Source organism: Vulpes vulpes, chromosome 1 (genome assembly GCF_048418805.1).
Source record: "Vulpes vulpes isolate BD-2025 chromosome 1, VulVul3, whole genome shotgun sequence".
In the NCBI taxonomy this organism is placed as follows: Eukaryota; Metazoa; Chordata; class Mammalia; order Carnivora; family Canidae; genus Vulpes; species Vulpes vulpes.
The window spans coordinates 21,685,011-21,703,573 of NC_132780.1; the positions used below are offsets into that span (position 1 = coordinate 21,685,011).

An 18,563-nucleotide genomic window follows, 5' to 3' on the forward strand; every position below is an offset into this window, starting at 1 on the left:
TTGTTAAAGTCCTCTTCAAGAGTGAGAGAAGTTGGGATGCCTGGGTGGCTTAGCGGTTGAGTGCCTGCCTTCAACTCAGGGCGTGATCCAAGAGTCCCAGAATCGAGTCCCACATCAGGCTCCCTGTGGGGAGCCTGCTTCTCCCTCTGCTTGTGTATCTCCCTTCTGCCTGTGTTTCTCATGAATAAATAAAATCTTTCTAAAAAAGTGACAAAAGTGTCACATCTTTAATACAATCACCCCAAGAAAAAATTGAAAAGACAAATAGTTCTTCTAATTGCTCCACCAGATTATAGTAGCTTTATTGATATTCAGAGTCTGTGGGGGAAAGAAACTCTCTTTTTCCCCTAGGTTGGACCCTGGGGCCTCCAGTAACTGTGCTTCCTGGTTAATAGAGAATGCTCCTGTTTGCTGAAAGAAGGACAAGACAAAGATTTGCAGAGAGGACCAGAGAGGAGATGTGCCAGGGAGTCCTGTTGGCATCAAATTCTCCATTCCAATCTCTAAAGTTCAAAGATAACTTTGAGCAAGGAAGCTTCCCAGTTGTGTGAGCCAACTTTTTTTTTTAAGACCTGAGCCAAAGGCAGATGCTCAACCGCTGAGCCACCCAGGCGTCCCTAACATTCCTTTTCTTGATTTTGGTTTCATTTAAGCTAGTGTGAGCTGGGTTCCTGTTATTTGCAACCACGAATGTAGTGAGTATGTCCAGACACATTCTTCCCTTATACTAGAGGAATCTCCAATCTCCTCTACTCCTCTCACTTCCACAAATGTCTCACAGACAACAAGAATGAGCATCTGCCAAAGGTCCTCCTCCGCATGCCACCCAGCCCAGTCCTGAGGCAATTTGCAGGAGGATGCAGCCACATTGCCAAAGATGGCTCCCTCTTAAAGCCCCACATGAGTTCTTGGAGATCCTCATACAAGCTCTCTCCATCCTCACCCTTAGTCTAACTCTGGACCCTCCAGTCCTCCTAATGCCAGGAAGGAAATGTTCTCGAAGTTGTAGAAGCAATCCAGAGAACTAGGTCTGTCTATCCTCCAAGCTGCTCTGGGACCAAGCACAAAGTCACACCCTCAACATGGTGGTGCTTTCCACATTCTACCTTCTGATAAATTCTCCAATGGTGATGCCAACCACAGCCTTGCTTGGAGGCCTTCGACTCCAAATCTCTCAAAAAGGAGGCAATATCTCACACTGTCCTGCCATGATGGCAGGGCTTTTCAAGCTGGGGGTTGCACACCACATTGATTAGTGAAATTGAATCATAAGGTTGTGATCAGCACTTTTCAAGTGAAAGAATCGATGTGGGCACATGATAAAGGTAAGTAGTGGTTCATTAAACTTGTCTTTCACCTATGCACACACATATGTTCATACACACATAGAAAATACACAATGTGCACTGTAGTGCAATACAAAATATATTTTACTCTTTGAGTCATAGTCACAAACATTCAAGAGTTTATCTCTTTCTTTGCCAACCACTCACACACTTCATCCTGATTCACTTCAATTTGTCAGCTATTCAGAGCAGGGATCACTCAACTATTTTTGGTCAAGGGTCTCAGAGCAAATATTTTAGGCTTTATGGAACATCTGGTCTCTGTTGTAATTATTCATCTTTGCATGGAAGCAGTCATAGACAATAGGTAGCTGTGTGCCAATAAAACTTGATTTATAAAAACAGACCATGGGCTGGGTTGGCCATAGTTTGCCACCCCCTGATCTAGAGTCTCCTCTGTGCTAGCTCCTGCCATAGGTAAAGCCAAGCTGCTCTCTGCCCAAAAGGGCAGTCTGAACAGAAATGTAAACAGTGATATGTATTTTTAAAGATATATTTTGTGAAAATGTGAATCCCATGAATTTGAAAGCACGTAATATAAAAATAGCAGTACTGCCCTGATTTATGTGCAGAATTTTAAAAAAAGCTCTCCTGAGCCCCATTTTCTCAGCTATAAAATGGGATCACATGAGTTCCTATTTCATAGGATGCTAGAGAGAATTCCAGGAGGCTATGTAATGTAAAGCGCTCAGCACCATGCGTGGCAGGGGAGGTGCTCAGGAAATATCAGCATTTATCAGTAATGTCATCAATGACTGATTGTTTGTTCTGCCCCAGGTAGAAGGAGGTGTCTGCCTCCAATCCTGGCCAATCCTGGGCAGCCCGGGTAGCTCAGCAGTTTAACGCCGCCTTTAGCCCAGGGCCTGATCCTGGAGGCCCAGGATCGAGTTCCACGTCAGGCTCCCTGCATGAAGCCTGCTTCTCCCTCTGCCTGTGTCTCTGCCTCTCTCTCTCTCTCTCTCTGTCTCTTATGAATAAATAAAATCTTTTAAAAAAAATAGCCAATACAAAAAAAAAAAAAAAAAAAGAATAGCCAATCCTCACATATCAGAGTGCCCACAGAACCATCTGTGGATGAGCCGACACAATCTCAAAGCCATTCATGGAGTGCTACATTTGGTTGTGCTGCCCTCTGTCTTCCTCTGGCAATTGAACCCCTACTCACTTTCTTGGGGCTATGCTGGCCCATAGATAATTTTGGATAATTTTGATAAAAGATCCAAACCAACGCCAAAACAGAACCTTCTGTAACAACAGACATATTCTTTATCTGTGCTGATTTGGCACCCGCTAGGAAATCTGGCCACTGATTCCTAGCTGTCTGTGGCTGAGAAAACATTTTGAATTTTATTTCTGTTTGATTCATGTAAATGTAGAGCCATATGCAGTTTAATGGTTACTGTACAGGATGACACAGAAAACTATTTCTGAACTCCTCAAACTCTTAGCACCACTGCTGCTATTTGGAACCAGAACCTTCCTTGTAGAGGGAGGTGTCTGGTGCAACATAGGTTTGGAGGATCCTTGGCCTCTATCCATTACCTGCCAGTGGCAGCAACAGGTTGGGACAATCAAAAGTATCCACAGATACTTCCCAAACGTCCCAGGTTGGGGCTGTGTAGAACTGTCCCCTGAATGAGGACCCCTGGTCAGCTAGGTAACCTTTCTGGTGAGAGGTGCAGCAAACCTCCACTCACATACTTCTCTGGGGGTTAGGAAGGTGTGGGTCCTGGCTGAGGGCTCTGTCACATGCAAGTTCACTGTCCCTTTCCAGCATGTGCTTTCTGGTGGAGCATCAGGGACGAGAGGTGCCTGAAGGCTGTCTCACATTTGGGGCAAGGGTACAATTTCTCTGTGCTGTGAATTTTGCAGTGATTGTTAAGGGTGGAGCTGTCGCTGAAGGCTTTCCCACACTCAGGGCACATGTAAGGCTTCTGTCCGGCATGCATCCTCTGATGTCTCTGAATGCTTGACCTGCACCGGAAGGCCTTTCCACATCCCTCACACTGGTAAGTATGCTTCTCTCTGTGGCTCTTTTGGTGCTTCAGAAGGGCAGCCCTGCGGCGGTAGGCTCTCCCACACTCTGGGCATTGCTCTGGGGGGCCCCGCTGGTGCACCCTTCTGTGTTCCGACAGGTGGGAGCCGTTTCGGAAGTACTTCCCACATTGCTCACACTGGTAGGATTTTTCCTCCTGGTGGATCCGCTGGTGCTCAGAAAGATGCGAGTTGCATCTAAAGGCTTTCCCACACACTTTGCAATGGTATGGCTTCTCTCCTGTGTGGATTCTCTTGTGCTCTGTTAAGGAAGAACTGCGGCCAAATGATTTCTCACACTCACTGCACTGGTAGGGCTTCTCTCCAGTGTGCACCCTCCGGTGACGAGTAAGCTTCGTGCTCTGCTTGAATGTTTTCCCGCACTCCTCACATCTGAAGGGCTTCTCCCCTGTGTGAGTCCTGTGGTGGCTGCTCAGTGTGGAGCTGCTGTTGAAGGCTTTCCCACACTCTTTACACTTGTAGGGCCTCTCTCCAGTGTGAATTCTATAGTGTGTAAGGAAGTAGGAGCTGTGCCGGAAGTGCTTCCCACACTCATCACATCTGTGGGGTTTCTCTCCTGTGTGGATCCGCTCATGCTCAATGAGGTGGAGGGTCTGGTTGAAGGTTTTTCCACATTCTTTACATTTAAAGTGTGCCTTCCCCCTTTGGATTCTTGGACGACCTTGTCTCAGAGAGCCTGGTGCCTGTGTTTTTCCATGAATATCTCTTTTGGGGGTCTTCTTTCCTTGAGAGGTGCTCTGCGATGTTGTCATCGGTGGTGGACAACTCAGGCATCTCCTCACGGCCGTAGATTCATGCCTTTTCTTTCTAGGGAGAATTTTTTTGCATGAGTCTGAGGCCAGCCTGGGGCCAGATTTTTGCCTGCTCCTCAGTGGCCTGTCCTCAGTTTCCAAAATCCTTTCTGTCCTGGAACCCCTTTGGACCACTTCCTTTGCCTTTCCCGGGGATGGCCTCATAGAGATGCCTGGCTTTGGAAATGTCTTCAACACAAGCCTTCTCTTTTTGTCTGAAAAGGAATCAGAATGTAAATCTCTCTCTTTTTTAGCGCTATTGTTTTTATCTTTGGCTGAAAATGTATTGTTGAGTATAAAAAACATACAAAAAAAGCACATGAATCATAAGTGCATGGCATGATTAGAATTCACATCATGCGGGATCCCTGGGTGGCACAGCGGTTTAGTGCCTGCCTTTGGCCCAGGGCGCGATGCTGGAGACCCGGGATCGAATCCCACGTCAGGCTCCCAGTGCATGGAGCCTGCTTCTCCCTCTGCCTATGTCTCTGCCTCTCTCTCTCTCTCTCTCTCTCTCTGTGACTATCATAAATAAATAAAAATTAAAAAAAAAAAGAATTCACATCATGCCACCAAAAAAAGTGGTAATTATGTGAAGGGATGAAGGCATTTTATAACCTTATTGCCATAATCATTGCATAATATATCCACGTATCAAATTATCATGCTACACACCTTAAGCTTATACAATGTTCTATCACAATAAGCTCACACAATCCTACCCTAATAAGGCTGGAAAAAGAAAAGACAGCCAGCTCAAATGAAATGGAAATGAAGAAGGAAAAAGAATCAGTGAGAAAACATTTTGGCATGGAAAATCAAAAACAAATCCTGCATCAGAATAATTACTCAGAGATATAATTCAGGAAATGTTCCATAAATAAATCAAGATCTATAGATTGAAGGAAAAAGGGATACAGAATGTTCCATACTAAATGTAACTTTTATTAGCTATCACTTACAAAGAACCCAGCGCACTTGGACAGCCATGCACAGAGGAATGGTCAGTTCGTATGTTCCCTCATCACTAAAACGATGTGATACTATCTGTAAATAAGTGGAATAATGTGTTTTGTGAGTCTAGTTAGGGGAGGAGAGAGAATCCATAACGTGAACACAGTCATGTGTGCAGCACAAAGATTAAGATCAAGAAACAGAACCCCAGAAGCACGCTACCTGAAGCCTGCCCACAGTCCCTTCTCCTTCAATGTCTCTGTCCCTCTCAGAAAATTGAGATCTTGACTTCTAACAGTGGAGATTGGCTTCAGGTTTTTGTACACTATATAAATGCAACCTTGTAGTATGCACCATTTTGTGTCTGGCTTCTTTTACTCAACCGTTCCGTGAAATCCATTCAGATTGCTGCATGCAATTGCAAATCATTCATTTGCATTGCTTGTAGGGTCCCATGTGTGACTATACCACAATGCATTTAACTATTTTATTTTTGATAGGCATTTGGGGAGTTCCCGCTTTGGGACTATTAAGAATTGAGCTGCTATGAACACTGGGAGGTATCCTTTGGTGAGCACAGGTATGCATTTCTGTTGGGAATATACCCAGGGGTGGAGTGACTGGGATGGGAATGTGTAGACATGGAGTTCTAGCCAATGAACCCACGTGCACTTCTGCAAGCAACAATGGAGTGCCAATTGTCCCATGCACTCACCAGCGCTCATGGTTTTCATTTGGTCACTCTGATGGGCATGTGATGGCACAACTGGAAGTGGTTGTTTGAAAGTACAAACTTTTTAAAGAAATTCCTCAACCTGGACAGGTAATAAACACTAACAAAATTGAAACTAGGCAGGAGGGTAGGGGCACCTGGGTGGCTCAGTTGGTTAAGCATCTGCCTTTGGCTCAGGTCACGATTCCAGGGTCCTGGGATGGAGCCCCTCATCAGGCTCCCTGCTCAGCAAGGAGTCTGCTTCTCCTCCCTCTGCCCCTCCTCAGCTTGTGTACTCTCTCTCTGTCAAATGAATACATAAAATCTTAAAAAAAAAAAATTGAAACTACTTCCGGGAAGTATAAGCCGGAACGAAACAAAGGCATATTATTTCTTTTAATGAAAATACTTGGTTACTATTTTGGATTCTTATTAAAACAAGGTATTATCTTTATTTTTAAAAGTTATTTGAGAGACAGAGAGAGTGCTCAAGAGTGCACAGAGGGGAGGGGCAAAGGGAGACTAAGCAGTCTCTGCACTCAATCCCCTAACAAGAGATCATGGCCTGAGTGAAACCAAGAGTGAGATGCTTAATCAACTGAACCACCCAGGCATCCCTAAATTCATGCATTATCTTAAAGAAAAAACTTTCTCTCTATTCTTCTATATTCGTGAGGTTCAGAAGCTGATGGGGGTTGGTTTGCTGCCCAGAAACATCCTGTTGTTTTTCTAAGTCAACAGGGGGCTACCCAGTGGTGATAATCTTACAGATTTAGGTTGAGTGCCCGACCAGCATGCAACAAAGAACTGCTGTAAACATCTTTGTAACCAGGAAGACATCAACCCATGTATACAAGGAGGAAAGTGAACAGATGCTGTCTGAAGCAGTTAAGGGAAAATGAGATCCCAGGAGGCCAGAGGAATGGAAAAGCATTCTTGGAAGGAAGCATGCCCTGCAGCCTTCTCCCTTCTCCTGCTGCCACTCGTTGGGCTTTTGGGGAGAAGCTCCTGTGGAGGCTGCCACGGTAGCTCCTCCTGCTCACCTGTGGAGATGCAGCTCCCACTGATTCCAGCACTGCCTCGCTGGGGAGCTGGAGGGATGTCTCTCTCCTTGACACAGGGCTCATCTCCTTGCTCTAACCTGGTGATCAGCTTGGGTTTGAAGAACCAATGCCCTGCTCCACAGAAGAAAAGAAGTTCTGGATGCCCCCCAGACCCAGATTTGCACAGAGAAGTGTGTTTCTATTTCTGCTCCCAATTCCAGAGTGTGGGTCCTACCCCTGCCCCCAAGCAATTCTCTCCAACACTGCTGGGGTCCTATAATTCAACTCAATTCTGACACTACCTACCTGGAGGTGGTATCCCATCCCACAGGTGGAGGGCTCAGTCCCACAAAGCTGATCCCCTCCCCCAATTCAGACATCAATCACAAATCCAATTGTCACTGGTACCTCTGACTGGCAGGCTATGGATCAGAGATTGCAATGATCCCCTTCTTGGGTTTGATGAATTTGCTGGAGCAGCTCACAGAACTCAGAGAAATGTTTTACTCACAAGATCACTGATTTATTATAACAGGATAGAACTCGGGAACAGTAGGTAGAAGAGTTGTCGAGGGCCAGGTGTGGGGAAAGGGTGTGGGGCATCCATGCCCTCTGAGGCCACCTCTCTCCCCGGAGCTTCACTTGCTTACCAACCTGGAAGCTCTGCAAACACTATCATTTGGGGGTTTTATGGAAGCTTAATTACATAGACATAGTTGATTAAATCACTGGCCATTGGTGACTGATTCAACCTCCCTGGAGGTCAGGGGTGAGACCCAAAGTTGCTTCCCCTAGCAACCAGCTCTCATCCTGAGGGGTTTTCTCAAAGTCACCTTACTAACATAGCAAAAGATGCATTTATCCCTCTCACCACGTAAGAAATTCAAAAGGCTTTAGGAGTTCTGTGCTAGAAACAGGAGGGAGACCGAATATATCTTTCTCATTATAAATCACAACATCACAATGATACAAAGACCCTCCAGAGGAAGCACAGGGCTTCTGCCTCACCAGCCTCCACCTCCCCCATCACACCTGCCCAAATTCCTTGTAAGGGGTACACCTGCAATTCCCAGAGAGCAGAGCCCACCCTCAAAGAGGACGGCACCAATCAACCTCTTCTGTTGCACTGGCCACTGTGATTGGCTTAGCAGCAGTCATATGACTGAAGCCAGTTCTAATGGGAGCAAAACTCAGACTTTTGGAGGGAACACCAATACCAATCATTCTACCACTTCTGTTGCAAGTGAACTACATTGAGGGCCTATTGGTGGCCGCTGGCAGCTGTCTTGAGACCATGAGCAGAGCCAGTCTTAGAATGAAGCCACCAACCCTTAGCGCATGGGACCAGTCCTAGGGGTAAGCTCATCCAAGTCTTCTGAACTGTGCGACTTGTCCTTACCCAAGGATGCCAGGTGCCCATAGTTCTCCAGCATCACATCTCTGTATAGGTCCTTCTGCGCAGGCTCCAGCAGCTGCCACTCGTTCTGGGTGAAGTACATGGCCACATCCCTGAAGATCACAGGTTCCTGTAACCCAAACCCCCATTCCTATTCACCAAGGGCCTGATCCTTCGTTTGGCCCAGGACACTAGGAGGAAAGCCAACAGAAGTTTGGGATGTGTTCAGAGCTCAGTGTTGTGTCAGCTTGCAAATAAGGCCTGGGCTCTTCCACCCTGCCCCATATCCAAACCCTTTGCTATGTGGCTGTGCAGTGCATTCCTGTTCCAAACCTTTACTTGGCCTTGGAGCTTGCCGTGGCCAGTGTGGTGTTGTTGGTGGTATGATAGAAGCAATCAGCACTCATGTCTTTCTTGTGCCTCTACTGCCTCCATGAGTGAGGATGTGCCCCAGCTAGTCTCTGGAGGATGAACGATATGTAGAGCAGTGCCAAGTCACCCCAGTCCTCTGAGAAAAGCCACCCCAGGTCAGCTGACCAGGCACCTGTCCAGCAGCTGTCCACCAGGGTCCACCAGGCATGTAAAGGAGCCCAGCAACACCAGCAGAGCCACATAGCCAAATCCTTATTGCTGTGTGCTCCTGATGTTCTGTGTGTTTTGTTGTTGTTTACACACCATTACTGCAGCCACAGAGCACACTCTGAGTGTTCACGTGTGATGTGAAGAGATGAATGAAGGGATGCTATGAATGCTGAAAGTGGCCCTTTCACTTACCAGTTGTATGGCCACCTGGGAATCTCTGTTTTCACTGAGTTAGGTTGATACCACGACAGTTAAGAGCATAGGCTATAGGGCCAGACTGCCTGGATTCGAATCTTGGCTTGACTACTTAGTATGTATGACTTCAGACAAGTGACGTGAACTCTGCACCCCCATTCTCTTATCTTGAAGATGGAGATAATACAGTACCACATCCTAGAGTTGTGAGGCTTAGGTGGATGAAAATAGGTAAAGACATTAGCTCTGTGCCCAGTACATGCTTGGTGCTCAAGAAATGTCAATTATTCTAAATACATGTTTAAAAGGGGAGGAGATGCTAGTCAATGGGAGAAAGGATTGCAGGCTTGGAGAGTAGCTTTATTCACTCATGTGCTCATCACAGCCTGGCGCTGGGATAGATTAACATAACAGACCAGGTCAGTGGTGGACATAATATCCATTTTTCTTTGCCATAATAATGGAAGCTACAGTTGAGCCCAGGATTACACAGTCAGACTACTTTTCCCAGCATTCCTTGGAGCAGAGGCAGTCACGTGGCTATGCTCTGGCCGATGAAGTGCAAGCAGAAGAGAGGCGTGTCTTCTGGCCTTTGGCTTTTGAGAAACTAAGCACGTTCCCCTTGGAATGCCCCTGAATGTGGATGGGCCACGCGGGGCAGAGGCACACTCCCGGGCTGTCCACACACTGTCACGGTGAGGAGTAAGTAACGTCGTTTGAGTGAAGCAGCTGTGTTTTGGACTGTCATGTTACTGCAACTAGACCCGTGTGGTTAGAGGTCTCCAGCCCCAGGCTGGGATACGGAGGGCCACGGGGCACAGGTGCAGGGGGCGTAGGTGCAGAGGGGCCTAGGGGCTGTGGTCGCAGAGATGCGACCCATGTCCATTTCCTGAAATGCTAGGAAAGGCTACAAAGCCAAGGCCCTGCAGAGCTGGAGCCACGGTGTGCAAGGAGGAGCCAAAGCAAAGGGAGCAGCTGCAGGGGGAGAGAGCAGCAGATGGGACAGTGTTCACTCCGGGGGTGGGGTCTGCGCCCCTCAGTGTGGGAGCCAGGCGGGTGGCTGAGGACTTGCCTTCCCGTGCCTCAAATCTCCACATCTGTAAAATGGGAAGAATAAAGAGTAGTGCTGCCTCCTGGGACAGGAGGAGTGTGAGCATTCAAGGGGATAGTCCAAGAACACAATCCGTGACAGTGCGTGGCACTTAATAAGGGCTGGAAACTCAGCTGCTACGACTCTGCCTTGGCTGGTTTCTTAAAACTATCTGCTTTCCTACTAATGTAAACGCTGCTTTTCCAACATGAAGCACCAGGCTGGCTTTACTGGCTGTGAGGCACAAAAGGGCCACCAAGGTTGTGCCTCCTTTTCTTTGCAAAACCAGCCTTCCCTATTCTGGGTTTTCTGAGATCATCTGCAGGCCAGAGCATTCTTTGCTGTGGATTACAGGGTGCTGAGCAGCATCCCTGGCCTCTACCCTCCAGATGCCAGCAGTACCACCCCTCCAGTGGTGACACCCAAACATGTTTTCAGCCATTGCCAGTATCCCCTGGGGGATGAACTGTCTCTGACTGAGAATCACTGCCTTGTCCTACCCTTCTGTCTTGTGGTTGCATCACATAGTGATAATGACTCTGAAGAAAATTAAGCAAGGGGAAGGGTTAGGGAGTTATGAGGAGGAAGTGAGCAGGGAGGCTTCCTGGAGGAGGCAACATTCCAGCAGAGGTGGAAATTATGAAAGAGAAAGGCAGGAAAGAGGCAGCATCCCCAGGAAAACCATCCCTCATGGGATGGGGCCATATTCCTGCCACCCTAGGGTCTCTGCTGGGCAGAGAGGGTGGCAGATGTGCCTGACCTCTCTGAACTGTGGGGCCCTCTGGTCAAAGGGAGAAGGCTTACCATGCTCCAGGCCGGCAGGGACCTGACTGGTATTCTTCCCTTCTTTTTGGAGAGCTTCTCTGAAGTAGGAGCAGGCCTCTGAGAAGGCAGAACTGGGAAGGAAGAATGAGTAATGAGGTCACCCTGCCCTCTGTGCATATGGAAATGCAATAAAATTTTAATAATGAGACCATAAGAGCTAACATGGATCAAACTTGCTGTGTGCCACATTCTGTTCTAAATACTCCACAGGTATTTTTTTTATTTGGTTTTTCTTTTTTTAAAAAATTTTTATTTATTTATGATAGTCACAGAGAGAGAGAGAGAGAGAGAGAGAGAGAGAGAGGCAGAGACACAGGCAGAGGGAGAAGCAGGCTCCATGCACCGGGAGCCCGACATGGGATTCGATCCTGGGTCTCCAGGATCGTGCCCTGGGCCAAAGGTAGGCATCAAACCGCTGCGCCACCCAGGGATCCCCTTATTTGGTTTTTCATAATAACCTTTGGCTACTATCATCATCCCACTTTACAGATGAGGACACAGGTACAGAGGTTAAGACACTTGCTCAAGGTTGCACAGGGGTACCCTTAAGACATGCATTAAATTGCATCCCAAAGGTCACGAGGGAACAGGCAGGAAATGTCAGTGAGTGAAGGGGCTGGGGTAAGACAACTGGGGGGCATTGGAGTCTGTGGAGGACTGCGACACCCATGCCGAGGAGGAGGTGAACCAATGTGCAGCTGCCTGGGAGAATGCCAGCTGGAAAATAGTCCAATTTTTTTCAAAGAAGCCAGATATCTAGATTTGGAGTGAAATCTGATATTTAAAAGCTGGCAACTGGGGCACCTGGGTGGCTCAGTTGGTGAAACGTCTGCCTTCGGCTCAGATCCTGACCTCAGGGTCCTGGGATCAAGCCTTGTGTCACGACTCTGCTCAGTGAGGAGGCTGCTTCTCCCTCTGCCCCTCCCCCAACTCCTTCACACGTGTGTGTGCCCTCTTTCTCTCTCATATAAGTAAATAAAATCTTTTTTTTTTTAAATAATAAAATCTGGTAACTCATTAAATATTGTCTTACAGACTCCCACGTGGCCACAGGGTCTGGAAATTGGTCTCTCTGTGGAGGACCATTTGGCCGTACTGTCCAGATTACACATGCACATGGCCTTTGATGCAGCGAGTGCTTCTTTTGGACATCAACTCATGGAAGTGGTCCCCCATGTGCAAAATGACCCAGCTATAAGCCTATTTGTAGATGGCTGGTCATCATCCCCAAAGCCTGGAAATAACCCAAAGGCCCCCCTGCAGGGATCTGGTTAAGTAAATCAGCGTGCAGCACAGACAGACAGCAGGCTTCCACACAGCCAGGAAATGCACTTGGCACCTCGGGGGTAAGCATCACCCAGACTGCCAGGATTCAGATCCTCACATGGGCAGATCACTCACACTTCTCAGTCCTCCAGTTTCAAATGTGCAAAATGGGTCTAGTCACTGTTCCTATCTCACAGAGTTGTAAAGCATAGACCAGCAGATACAAGGAAAGCAGCTGCGAGCTGAGTGGAACACAGTAGGTGCTTTATCAGAGTTAAATAAAACAAGACAAAACAGGAACCCGAAGAGTCTGCTATTACTGGTGTGTGTAAAAAGAAATTATTCGTAAATATATAGTAATAGATACATGGGTGTTTTCATGAGTGAGCATAGAATATTCTGGAAGGCCATACATGAAGCAGGAAAGTCGCTGCTTCTGCGGAAGGAACTAGGAAGCTGAGGAAGGGAGAGGCCAGGTCAAATTTACAAACAGTGAAATGGATACATCTCAGGAGAGTAGTTTCTAAGGTTTTCAACATGCCTATGCCTGTGAATGAAACTCCTATTAGATACAGACCATTATCCTTGTGCCTGCTTAAATTCTGTCCATAAACAAAAACTTTCCAATCAAGAAGTCAAATTACATGGAACAGGTTAAGAGATTATTTAGTTGCAGAGCTAGATTCATATACACCCTCCTAGCATCATGTGGTCCACAGCAGGAAATCCCACCGGGTTGTGTATGGTCTTGATCTTGACTCCCGGGATCACCAGTGCTCACATATGTGAGAGGCAGAGAGACCAAGACCAAATCAATACACTAGAAAATACTAGAGAGTGACAGACATCAGGATCAAGACAAATTAGGTTGGAATGAGGGCAAATCCTGGGGTAATGCTTCAGCTAGGACAGTCCAGGGTGGCTTCTCTGAGTTGCTGATGACTTAGTCTTGACCTTCATTTTGAGAAGGAGATGGCCAAGTGAACATATGAAGGAAGAGCATTCTGGGGCAGGGAAACAGCACGTGCAAAGGCCCTGAGGTGGGATGTTAAAGGCAAAACTAGGAGGCCAGGGTGGCCAGACCTCCTTAAATTGGAGGGAAAGAGAGAGGTGTGATGCAGTCAGGCCAGTAGGGCCCCTGTATGGAGTTTGTACCATTTTCCACATTGAGAGGTCTGCCCAGACGTGATTCTCATTTTTATAAGATGGCTTGGCCTGCTGCATGGGGAACAGTTTGAAGGAGGCAGGAGTGGAAGCCAGGAGGCCACCCAGCACAGAGTAACAGTACTTTGGGCCGTGTTTCTTCCTGGATCAGAACACAAGAGTTCTGTGAGGATATGAGGGAAGCACAAGAGTTTCCTGAGGATATGAGGGAAGGTGGTTTCTTAGATTTTTCTTAGATTTTAAAACACAGCATCACAACACTTTTTGTGTGTCTAGCTAATCTGTCTGTGAATGGTCACAGTCCTGAGCACCTCTGCCCACGAAATGAAAACATACATTCATGCAAAAACCTATACTTGTGACAGCTAGCACCTGGAAACAACCCAGATGTCCCTCCAGACATACAGCCACATCACAGAACCTCACTGAGCAATAAAGAGGGATGAAGTGTGTGTGCACACAACACCGTGATGGCTTTCCAGGGCACTGTGCCAAGGGGGGTAAAGCAAATCTCAGAAGGTAGGCACCAGATTCTGCCGATACAAGTTTCTCAAAATGACAGAGTCACAGGGACGGAGAGGGTCTGTCACAGCCAAAGGGGGCAGAGGATGGACAATGAGGGGCAACTCCAGGGAGATCTTGGGGTGATGGGACAGTGTGTGTGTTGATGTGGGTGATAGTTACACTCAGCTACAAACATGAGAACCTGACCCTGGAAAACACACATGTTGTGTCAGGATGGGCTTCCTAATTCACTGTTGTGCTATCACTGCGTAAGATATGGCCATCTGGGGAAATGGGATGAAGGCCCATGGGAACGTCAGTAGTCTACTATCATGGCAACTTAACGTGAATAAGAGTTATTTCCACATGAAAAGTTTTAAGACAGGAAGAATCCCAGCAAACCCAACAAGCCCTCCCTCATCCAGGCCAAGCTGCCAGCAGGACTTGATCCACTGCCACCCATCCCCTCCACTGTGTCCTTGGGTCGGACCTTCATCATCTCCCACTGAGATGACTCCATGGCCCCCTGAATGGGAACCTTGATTGCAGGGCACAGCGAGGAGCCCAGATTGACTCTGGCTCCCAGAACACACCCCTGCAGGCTCTGAGCAGGGCTTCATCAGGATCCATTGACATGATATCAGTGTGGGGGAGATTCCATCCCGGGTGCCCTCTGTACCCTCCTGCCCAGGACCAGCCCATGGAGCTGTGTCTCCAGTGTGTAAACCCTCCCACCATCACTGAGCCTTGGCAGCCTGCCCCCCCCCACGTGCCCACAACTTTCCACCATTTATGTCTCTTACCTCCTATGTTGGAGGCCTCCACCTCCACGGCACCCCTGCCCTCCATGGCACTGAGATGCAGCATCCTGGGCCTCCCTGGGGGCAGAGACCTGAGCATCAGTGTGTGGGCTGTGGCAATGGATGGGCCGGGTTCTAGTCCTAGTGCTGCATTCAGAAGTCAGGTCGTCTTGGGCAGGTGATGTCACCTCCCCAATTCTGTGTCATCAACTGAAGGGAGTGTTAGCCACACCTCCCTCCTGGAGTTGCCTTCTAGGCCAACTGGATGGTTTATGGAGAGTGTCTGACTGGTGCCTGGCAAGGGCATGGCCGGGGCTCATACGGATTGGGGCTTGTGATACAAGGTGCTGGCACTCTGACGGTGAAGCTTGGTTACCCAGGCATCAAATGGGCCTCTGATGCCCAGCATACATACAGCAGGCACTCAATAAATGTGACTCTTGGGGAGCACTGGTGTTGTTGTGTTTCGGGCCCTGTTCTAAAGCTATCAGGCAGCCTGATGAAGTGCTTCAGAGCTGGACCTCACCTCGCCTGGCATGATGCCTGCCCTTCTGACATAGGAGCCTTGTCCCAGGGGGATGGTGAGGATGAAGCCACCGGTCCACAGGACCCCTGGCCACAGCCCTGGGGAGAGGCCTGTGCTGGTCCACCCCATCAGCCCTGGGGTCCTGGGCCCTGGGCCTGAGCTGGGCAAGAAGGCCCAGCAGTGAGGCAGGGCTGGAGGGCAGTCTCTCGGGAGATGGAGAGAGGATTCCAGCCTGTGGTCACCAGCTGTGAGAGCTCTAGCTGGCCACATTTCCTAACAACAAGTTCACAGCAACTGGAAATTTGAATTTGAGAGAAATGAATATTTTTTTAATATATGTATATCCCACACACTGCATGGGATATGACCATATTAAAAAAATCATTTTTGGGAGGTGCCTGGGTGGTTCAGATGGTTAAGTGTCTGCCTTCAGCTCAGGTCATGATCCTGGGATTGTGGGATCAAATCCTGCATTGCATAGGGCTCCCTGCAGGAAGCCTGCTTCTCCCTCTCCTTCTGCCTACAGCTCCACCTACTTGTGCTGTCAAATAGATAAATAAAATCTTTTTAAAAATAATTTTTAAAACTTACTTGAATAAATTTTTTCTTTTTTCAAAAAAATTAGCTCTATGCCCAACATGGGGCTTTGACCTCTGAGATCAAAAGTTGCTAGCAGGGATGGACAGGCTCAGAACTTCATGCTCTGGAGCAACAGAGGCAGGGCCCCTGGCTCCATGGATCAGGGACAGTTGGGCTATGGGGGCCCGGCATGGGAGGATCATCAGACACACCATCATACCTGGTACCAGCCGATCCCCTAACAGAGTGACCTGAGGGTGTAGGTGCATGTGCACACACACACACACACACACACACACACACACACACACATACACTACTGCTCTCCTGACCTGCTTCTAAAACTCCCACTCACTCCTTCAGACTTCGAGAACAACCTGGAAGATAGGACCCCTGCTGGCAAATGCACACACAGGCACCTGCTCAGCCCTCAGGCACACAGGGGCCAGCACACACACAGACACGTGCCTCTGAGGAGGCCCATCCTGAAGCTCCAAGTCCCCCTGCAGGACACACAGATGCCCTGCCCTCTCTGACACCCAGGGCCCATGCTGGCTCTCACCCTGGGGCCCATTCCCCTACCCCCGGGGGAGCCCTCCTGGTTGCACACTCACTCAGGGCTCTCTCCCAGCCCCTATGCCAGGCAGGGTGCCCACAGAGACTCACTGGAGGCCCCGACGCTGGTTTGCAGATGCCCAGAAGCATCCTCTCTGGATGCCCGCAAATGCCTCCTAGGGGGTCCTGCTCCACTTCCCCCAAAGTCCCCTCAGGGCTGGCCCCCGGTTTTTACATGCTGCAGCTGGCCAAGTCAGTTACCCTCATCTGACCTCTCTAGCATCCTGGAGCTAACCTGCCCCCCATCAGACCAGCATGTTTCAAGGTCTGGCCCTTGTACCTCCCACATGGACCTGTGCTCCCCAGGTGGTCCTGGAGAGAGTCACCATAGGAGCAGTTCCAGCATCCTCTCCCTTACATTTTTCTCCCTAGCAGGGACAGAGGAAATCTTTGAGATCCAGAGGCTCAGAAAGACCTGAGCATGCCAGTGGCCCATGGGGCTAGTACCTGGTCCTCTGCTTGACTCTAAGGCACACCTGCCACACCTGCCACACCAGCTGAGTTTCTGGGCATCAGAGTCCCCTGTGTCTCCCCAGCCAGATCCCTCCCTGCCAGCGCGCATCCTGCTGGGCACCTCCTCCCAGGCCCAGGGTGGCGGGGCCTCAGCGCTTCAGCAGTAAACATGACTGCCTGCCGGGTGGAAGCAGCAGCCATGGGACTGCCCCCTATGCCCGGGGTCTGAATCACAATGGCTTGCTCCACGGCAGCTGGTCCAATGGGCACATGCTGGGTGGGTAGGCTTGATCAGTGTGCTCCTTGGAGCCTGTACGGATCAGGCTCAGGAGATGCCCTGGGACCGCCCTGGTGAAAAAGTGCGGGAATGAACAAACTTACGTGTTCAAACAGACTCGGAAACACAGATTGGGATGCCTGGGTGGCTCAGCAGTTGAGCGCCTGCCTTCGGCCCAGGGTGTGATCCTGGGGTCCCAGGATCAAGTCCCGCATCTGGCTCTCTGCATGGAGCCTGCTTCTTCCTCTTCCTGTTGCTCTGCCTCTCTGTGTCTCTCATGAATAAATAAATAAATAAAATCTTTAAAATTAAACAAACACTAAGACACACACTCAAATACACACACTCAACCCTCACCACAGACACACTCAGAGGCACACAAACTCCCACAGGCACAAACTCCCTCAACTACACAGACATGCTCTCAGAGCCACAGAGACTCCCAAAGTTATACCACCACACAGACACAGTCTTCAATCACAGCAGCTCAATCATACAGAGGCAGGCACGCTGACAGAGCAAACACAACCTCACATACACAACCATATATACGCGGAATGAGGTACACAACCAGACCTAGTCACGCCCAAAAGTCAGACACAAACTCACACACAACGGGATACACACAGTCTCACACAGTCATACCTTGGCCACACAACTGGACAAGAGGTCACGACCCACCAAGATGCACAGACACACGACCACACATGTTAGGCTACACACAAGTGGCCGACTCGTGACATGAACTTACACCCCCACAGGGATCAGATGGCAGGTACCCGGGTTCGGACACCACGAGACACAGGTGCGGGCAGACATTCTGACACGGAGCAGGCAGCACGTGCGCAGGGCGACAACCTGCACCTGCCGCAACCTCGGACCCGCGCTGTGTGGGTCTCCCGCGCTGGCACAGACGTGGCTCCACGTGCCCCGGGTCGGTCACCCCCACCCCTGCACACTCACTCACAGCCGCCCCGCAATACCCAACCATGGCGGGGTGGTGAGGAGCATACACACACCTCTCCCTTCCCCTAGCTCCTGGTCCTCTCCCGCCGCGAACTCACTGCGCCTGGTACAGCCCGCGTTCTCCCGAAGCCGTCTGAGGCTGGGCGGAATTCAAACCCCGTTCCAAGTGTGCGCGAGCGCCGCCCACCAAACTACCAGTCCCAGAAGGCCCCGCGCCTTGTCACGCCCGCCGCTCCGTGTCCGCCAAGGAGCCCAAACCCGAGAGGCGCGCGAGGATCGCTGGGAAATGTAGTTCTGAGACCGATGGGGGCGGTGCCCGGCGCTCCGCCTACATGGGAGGTGTTAGCGGGGAGGTGGCAGGAGGTTCCATTCCTCCCACTGGACAGCGGGGAAGGTCTGGGTTCCCGCAGAGGGAAGGAGCCTT

General features: G+C 49.4%; 1 protein-coding gene across 2 annotated transcripts; it reads right to left on the reverse strand.

Annotated features, from left to right (window-relative positions):
• Positions 1 to 1,320: 1,320 nt before the first annotated feature.
• On the reverse strand, positions 1,321 to 18,303 carry LOC112911918 (uncharacterized). 2 transcript variants are annotated; one of them, XM_072760422.1, is made up of 7 exons: positions 18,193 to 18,303; positions 17,278 to 17,439; positions 14,727 to 14,801; positions 10,969 to 11,060; positions 8,301 to 8,427; positions 6,902 to 7,033; positions 1,321 to 4,407 (listed from the first exon to the last, which is right to left on the reverse strand). In XM_072760422.1, the coding sequence occupies exons 3-7, from the start codon at positions 14,788 to 14,790 to the stop codon at positions 3,104 to 3,106; spliced, it is 1,719 nt and encodes a 572-aa protein (XP_072616523.1). In that variant the 5' UTR covers positions 14,791 to 14,801; positions 17,278 to 17,439; positions 18,193 to 18,303; the 3' UTR covers positions 1,321 to 3,103. The 2 variants fall into 2 exon arrangements, with proteins under 2 accessions (XP_072616523.1, XP_025844405.2); XM_025988620.2 differs by having other exon boundaries at positions 17,278 to 17,445; positions 18,193 to 18,274.
• Positions 18,304 to 18,563: the final 260 nt, after the last annotated feature.

Coding starts and splice junctions, on each gene's coding strand:
- LOC112911918 (XM_072760422.1), bottom strand. CDS start 14,790: ATGCTGCATCTCAGTGCCATGGAGGGCAGGGGTGCCGTGGAGGTGGAG. Junction 8,428..10,968: donor CCCTGCCGGCCTGGAGCATG/GTAAGCCTTCTC, acceptor TTTGGGTTACAG/GAACCTGTGATCTTCAGGGA. Junction 7,034..8,300: donor TGGGCACCTGGCATCCTTGG/GTAAGGACAAGT, acceptor TCTGTGGAGCAG/GGCATTGGTTCTTCAAACCC.